We start from the raw sequence: 7,585 nt of genomic DNA on the forward strand, positions 1-7,585 counted from the left end.
GGAGATCTCATAAGGATTGGTACCAACCATCCTTTGCCACCCCCTTCATCGATTATTCTAGTTATTTTGCACAGTGATGAAACAATAAAAGTCTAGTCAATCTCCCTTTTCCATTCCTCCTTAAAATAGCAAGGCACCTTCCAACAGAAGCAACAATCACAAGCACCAGGGTAGGGCGGCAAGGAAGCTTTCAAGCTCAATCTTCCCACCCCTAAAATTCTATAGGCTCCCCTTTCAACCAACCCAATTTTAAAGCAAACCAATAGGAAAGACACCAAATTTAATATGGGAAACCCCTAAGGAAAAAAAACCCCAAACAACTTTGTATTACAACAAACAATTTACATACAAAAAACTTTGGCTTTTGCACAAGCTCAAATTGTATTTCAATCAACTTGATTTTTATTACCAAAATCAATTCCTTACAAATCTTGTGGCATATACACTAGAATTTGTTGCAGAATTTGATATGTTATCTGTCACTTTACAGAACAATCAATCAACTTCCATTCGTCCAACTGTCAAGTATCACTGTACATCATCACCACATTGGCACTGTACCAGAAGTGACACCATACCGAACTATGGTCAACCTACTAACCTCATCGTACCACTTCCTCATGTAGCATGATCATACACCAACGTGGACTCAATAATGTGTCTTATTGTATGCAACATCGTCGTACGCCAAACACTACTCTACAGACATCATTGAGGCTAGAACTCATCATATTATACTCATACATGCTTCCCCCTTCAACATACCAATTTCATTGCACCGAGCATCTCACCGTACATGTATTGCCTTACCATCTATTGCTAGCGTACGAGAATTGTATCAAGTCAAGATGGATTTCTCCCTCCAAGTGCTCTCATACAGTGGACTCACTATATGATGGTTCATCGTACTCATACTTCGACACTCCAACAATGTTCACATGCAGTCTATGTATGTATAGAATTTTTTTAGCATTCAACTGAAATTTAGTGACATATTTCCAAGTCTTCATATTCTATATTGAAAGAACTTTGTCAACCCAGCAAGGCAATGTCATTACTATAAGAAGAGAAATCCATATACAACTTTTTTAGGTTAAGAAGAAAAGTTTAAATCAACCTTGTATTAATGCAACACTAGTCCATGTTGATTTACTGACAAACATAATATTCTACAAGACTTTATACTTTCTTTATAATTTTCTTTATAATTACATTAGTATTACAGGCATTCTCATTAAAAAAAATAAAAAATTCACTCATCTTAGAGGAATAGATTCATACAATTCAATGCATTAAAAAAAAAAAAATCAAACATGAAAAATAACTAAAACCCGGCATCAATGGCTTGGAGCAACTTTTGCCCAGATAATTATTTAGATACAGCAAGTGCGTAGGCAAAAGAAACAAAACTTTTAATAAGTCTCATAACTAGAATATGTTTGTCAACGTAGCCATGAAGTGGCAAAGAGCTCCATCAATCCTTGAAAAAGCTAGCATGTAATTCCAAGTATGTTCAGTTAAATAAATGCAGATTTTATATAGCATTTGAGTATCTGAATTCCATTCCAACAAAAGGTTGTCAGCACCAGTCAAAATATCCAGGAAAACAAAATGATTAGTAAAGAGTGATAAAAACCAAAAATAAATACATACAAGGTCAGAGCTCATTTGTAAGAGACTTATATCCACATGATGTTGATCGAGAAGGATACATAATTATACAGATGATTCCCAAAGCTACAATATATACTTGTGAGTGCATGCAAAATCGCCAAGGGTGTGCATTTTTTTCTACATACCTACATGTTGTAACCTTGTAATTCTGTTTCTCATCAATAAGATGGAAAATTAAAGCAGCCTAAGGAATGCTACGATTCAAAGTAAATTCCATAAGCATTGCAAGCCTTTGTTCATTAGAGAAAGGTAAGCCTCAACTTAATTTCACATACAGCAATACAAACATGTGTATACCATGCCACCCCAATGATAGTAGTGAATTCGATCCCCTTAATGTAGAGAGCTAATACTCTGCTTGTATTAATGTTCTAGCTTTTAATACAAAACTTCCACATAACTACCTTCATTCCATAAATTCTGATCTTTATTCCAGAGCATTCTTGTCTAAGGGGGTCACATTATGAATCACGAGGGGGAATAGGGTACAACTCAAACAACAGAAGGCAAATGGGAAATAGAATCCCCTAGTGAAACTCTGATACACAAAATTAATGTCTTGCTTGGCAGTCACCTGGAAAACTAACTTCACTTTTACCTTTTCTATAACAGCAAGACAGACTTGGCCAGGTCCATCAGAGGAGACTGAGTTTGAAGTTCAGCAGGCCCATCCTAACCTCACAAATCCAGCAAAATTCACTGAATAACAAAAAGATCTTTATTGCACACAGAAGCCAGGATCAAACGAAATGTTTTGATTATAAAAACAACTGGTTTTCTTTTTACAAAGCACAGAAAGATAAATTACTATGGAAACCTGAATTACCTGTAATGTTGTAAAGAACAAAACCTGCAGATTTCAAACAGTAAGCAAGGATGCCTTTTCATATTTCTTCAAAGTTCAAGCTCTTCAATCAGTCCGTTAAAAACAGTAATGGAATGCCTACAAAAATGTTAATGGAGATAAGGATCTCACAAAACTGGCCAGAACTAGTGATGGCACTTTTGCTCCTGAAAATGGAGGCAGTTCACTGATTTCTTAGTGAATACCTGGTATAAGAAACATTGAAGTGCATAGTAAAAACTCTAGACAAAGGAAAGCCAATGAACTTCAATTAAAAAATTGTATTTACTAACTGCAGAAAACTTACAAGAAAATTGAGCCATGTTAAAGAGTCCTTTGTTCACTGGTTGTTTGATCGGCACATTTAGATTTTTCTTCTACCAACATAGCTTACAAAGGGCGTTTGAAGAACCCTTTGGCATGCATCTTGTCTACTAGCTCTTCATGCTTCTGTATCTGACCAGCTTTCCGCAGCACATCTAAAACCATCTTATAAATTTCCAAAGATGGTTGTATGCAATTTTCTTCTGTCATTTCCTTAAAATGCTTATATGCTTGATTCCAATGACCAAACTGACAAAATGTGTCAATCAGAACTCTGTAAGTATCAACATTTGCCTCACATGCATTCTGTTTCATTTCTCTTCGAATTTCCAACACCATATCTGTTGATTTCATCTTAGAAAACATCCGCATTAAAGCATTGTAGGTAGCTGTGTTTGGAGAACATTTCAATTCCTTCATCCTAGAAAACAGTTTGTGAGCGCTATTGACATCATTCATCTTGCAAACATGCTTGAAAAGAAGGTTAAAAGTTGATGAATTGGGCGCAACACCTTTCCTAGTCATCTGATTCAAAATCTTAAGAGCAGCATCTAATTTCTTATCACTACAGTGGCTCATTATCAGAAAATTGTAAGAAAGAACATCAGGCTGAATCCTGTGTCTCTTCATCTGTTTACAAACCTCTAATACCTTCTCTCTCTCATTTGCTTTCACATGTGCACGAAGCAAAGCATTGAAGGTCACAATATCTGGAGAGCATCCATAGCCAATCATTTCCCTCAAAAGGTCCCAAGCCTTGTTCAAATTCTTAGCCCTACAGAAACCCTCAATAAGAATATTGTATGTAACAACATTAGGTTGAATTCCCTCTTCCTTCATGTCCCCAAAAACCTTCATTGCCTGAGAAACATTGTTATCCCTGCACCACCCATAAACAAGAGTGCTGTAAATGACTGTATCAGACATAAACCTATCCCTTAAACCTTCAAAAAATCTCTGGGCTTCCTCAACTTGTTTTTTTTTACAAAGCTCACTAAGAACAATTGCAAATGCAACTGAATCAGGGTTAAACCCATAGTCCTCCATGCGATTAAATGCCTTGATAGCTTCACTGGCCATCCCAGCCCTAACATATCTTCTAACCAATATTGAAAATGTCTTGACTGTAATCAAAACATTTGCCTCCTTCATCTCATTCATCAAATTCCATGCAATATCAAATTGCTTAACCTTACCTGACAAAAAGAGGGTTCTCCAAATATAAGTGGTGATGAAAATGATCATGCTGTGGCATCAAATTCCTAACCATACTAACAAAAATGAGGTGCAAACGTCAGACTCAAATTGCAAATAACAAAATCAATCACAGAGAAGAATCAAATTTCTAAGCTTAACTGACCTTAAAGGGGGCCCTAGAAATTTGACTCAAAATCACATGGCAATGCCAAGCGTTGTAAATTTAGATAACATTGAGGGAAAATAAGGTTTGGTTCACAAACCTTGCCTGGCAACTGTAGGGTTTAAGCTAGACGTGAAGCTTTGATAACCCTGTCCAACAAAATATGGGTTTTGGGTTTTCTCAATTTGCGAACTGTAGAGCTTATAACCCTTAAAATGAAATTTCTTAACTTCATCTCACAAAAGAAGTTTTGAAAAGTTAGATTCCAAACATTGGTGACAAAACTGATTATACAGCAATATAATGTTTCATATCCTTTAAAACTGATTATACAGCAATATAATGTTTCATATCCTTTACTGGCAAACTAAGGATTCTAGAAGTTGAACTTGAAATTTTGGGAATTAAAAATAATCACAAGGCAAATCCAGTTTCTTAACCTTACCTAATACAAGGAGAGCTTTAGACTCAAAGCATCTACATAAGGTATAATCACAGGAGATTTATATAATATTTTAATCTTACTTAACAGAAAGGGCTCTAGAAGTTAGATCAAAAAGGTGAGTAAAAAAATTAATAGTTGAAACTGTCCACCTAACCGGAGGACCAGGGAGACTCAAGCACTCGCTTATTAACAAAAAAACACACTGAAATAAAGGTGCAAAAAATATCTAACACTGCCTTAGTGTACCTCACTGCCCTAATCTGACATCTATATCTCTGTTTTCCCAGGCCCGCAACACAGAGTATGATTTGCAGGATAAGGAGTGAACATTTTGGCGACGTAGAGTGGTAATGGTTAAGTTGAGAATCAATTTGATTTGCAGGGGTTTCCTTTATTTTCAAATCAAATTGATGGACCTGGGAATTTCAATCCTACAGGAAACTGATCGTACATTGGAATTCTTATAAATCAACAACAGAATAAAATTGTGGAAACGTCGAAGACTTACCTAACAAATCCAGCATTTCGTTGTAGGCCTGAGGGCTATGCAAATATCCCTCCTGTCGTCCTGCCCAATTGAAGAATGCGAGGGCCTCTTTACAAGGAATCCCCTGCCTCGAGCTGCAACATTTCTCAATCACTTTCTCCACCACTATTGGAGAAATTTCAAGAGGATTTTGCGAAAGATTAAAGTTCAGCTTAGAATCCAAATAATTGTGAGTGTATTCTTCCTTTGAGTCTGCTGCTGGCGAGGTGCTACTGTGATGTTGTGTGAGAAGAGAGTGTATTTTTCTGACGGCTTGAGAGTCAAACTCAGGAGATTTTTCTGCTTGGTCTTGTGGGTTTTGTATGGTGGAGAACATTCTGGCGTGATGAATCATGCATTTGGAACAAGTGAGGGAAGTTGCGAAAGGTATCATGCGCTGGAATTGCTTGAAAACAAATCTGAGCGCCATGGAAGAGAATACACTTTAGGGTTTTAGAGTTGTTCACAAACGTTTTAGTTTGTGAACGAAGGGTTTTAGATTAGTTCACAAACGTTCTGGCCCGTGTTTGAAGGGTTTTGACCAGTAAATAATACTTCCAGCTTAATCTCTTCATTATTCATCGCTCCATCAAACACAGTGAACAATGTTGGATAGTGAAAAAACAACAATGCGCAGAGTGTAAACCTTGATCATGGAACATTACACAACGCTGTCAATAAGCTCGGTAAGGCAAACTAGGCTAACCCAACAAGCAAATAGTTTTGATCAAGACCTAGAAAAGTCAAACTATTAAACACTAATGACAAGTCATGGTTAACCTTCTTCATATAGCATTTGGAAATCAATGGTTAACCTTCTTCATATAGCATTTGGAAATCGGTGAAGGTTACAATCAATTGCAAACCATTGTAAATTGGTAGAATCAATTTGCTCTAATATTACTTGTCTCTTACCGTTGTTTAAATAGAGATAAGTAATATAGATATGCAAGTTAGTGTGTATTAAAAGAAGGTACAAAGTGTGGAAACTTATATGGAAAGGTAGAGTGCATTTAATTTGTATTGTATTATTTGAATATGTTGTACATAACAAAATTTATTTAAGTCAAAGTAATTCAAATATGAAATCGAGTGTAGTTGACATTTACCATAATTTTTTAGTCGTCGTAGATGATTTTTGCCTCCAAGAAGCAAACCTACAAACCATTAATATAACACCTTCTTTTAGTTAAGTATTGAGCTTGTAAAATGTGGAATGTGTAAAAAAAGAATTCACATGACATGGTTAATTACAGGGACTATGAAAATGATTGTACTCTTAATTACGTACCCATTTTAGAGAGACAATTACTGTAGTTGAATATCCCCTCTCTCTTTTTTCATAAATTGTGCAAGAATCCTTTTGTATTTTAGAGTATCTCTTAAAGGAGAAGGTTGCTTCAATGTTGAGGTTTGCATAGTGACTTGGCTCTAGAAATGGTTGTAAATGTTAGTCATTGTTGTTCTTCTCTCCCACATCAATTGTTTCTTTTGGAGATTTTTGTCCTTGGGATTTGTGTATGGTAATAACTAATTCTATTATGAGCTCGACTTTCTTACAGTTACGAGCAGTGATATAGGTACTATTGGTATGGTATATGGGTCATCTTGATTCCGTTGTGGCTTTTTATAGGAATCAAACTGTACTTTAAAGTATGTAGGGATCTCTAGTGGTTTCAAGCAAGGATTGTAAACAATGTCAATAACTTAGCCAAAAAGTCCATTTATAAGTCATGCTTGTGTACATTTGTTGGTTGTGAGTTTGATTTGTTAATCGTTGCAAAGTAACACTTATTTCTGAACTTGTTCATCATTAGCTTGGATATTTGTTTGTTTTTTGTACTTGTTACAATGCTCATTGCAACTAAATGGTTTAGTTGTTTTGGGATTTATTTCATGTGGCATTACTAAATCGCTAGTAGCAAATATGTGTGAATTATTAAATTATTCATTTCCACATAACATAAGTTGTTTTCTTATGTGATTTTATTGGACTAATTGCCAACGTTCTCATTCGGGATGCATGACATAGCTTAACCGCCTCTTATGTTCCATAAGTATAGTGATTGTATCAAACATTGACAAATCAAACTATTGATGTAACAACAAACCTAGCTTGTAACAAGTGGTATCAGAGCTTGGTCATAGGTTCAAATCTCCTTGGGTAACACTGAAGGGGGGATTGTTGGACTTATCACCAACATTCCTCTATGGGATTCATGACATGGCTTAATTGCCTCTTGTGTTCTATAATTCTAGTGGTTGTATCAGGCATTGACAAGTTGATCTTTTAGTGCAATAGAAACCCTAGATTGTAACAAATCTATCAATAGTTCTAAGTCTCCTTGTGTTGGGGATATATTATGTATGTTGTGCAAGCCCAAAAGAAATTGGGTTTGCATTGGCAAAAAA

At 35.8% G+C, this 7,585-nt stretch overlaps 1 protein-coding gene across 1 annotated transcript; it reads right to left on the bottom strand.

Moving 5' to 3' along the window:
• Positions 1–1,885: 1,885 nt before the first annotated feature.
• Positions 1,886–5,861, bottom strand: LOC149542504 (uncharacterized). The gene is made up of 4 exons (XM_089797438.1): positions 5,156–5,861; positions 2,826–4,038; positions 2,501–2,724; positions 1,886–2,373 (listed from the first exon to the last, which is right to left on the bottom strand). The coding sequence occupies exons 1-2, from the start codon at positions 5,601–5,603 to the stop codon at positions 2,909–2,911; spliced, it is 1,578 nt and encodes a 525-aa protein (XP_089653564.1). The 5' UTR covers positions 5,604–5,861; the 3' UTR covers positions 1,886–2,373; positions 2,501–2,724; positions 2,826–2,908.
• Between the last annotated feature and the right edge of the window lie 1,724 nt (positions 5,862–7,585).

Source organism: Cupressus sempervirens, chromosome 8, assembly GCF_028749045.1.
Source record: "Cupressus sempervirens isolate cs-2001-9-10 chromosome 8, ASM2874904v1, whole genome shotgun sequence".
Taxonomy (NCBI): Eukaryota; Viridiplantae; Streptophyta; class Pinopsida; order Cupressales; family Cupressaceae; genus Cupressus; species Cupressus sempervirens.

Excerpts from the sequence above, each read along its gene's own strand:
- LOC149542504 (XM_089797438.1), bottom strand. The coding sequence starts at position 5,603 with ATGGCGCTCAGATTTGTTTTCAAGCAATTCCAGCGCATGATACCTTTC. Across the intron at positions 4,039-5,155 it reads CGAAATGCTGGATTTGTTAG|GTAAGGTTAAGCAATTTGAT; the intron begins GTAAGTCTTCGA and ends TCTTTTTGTCAG.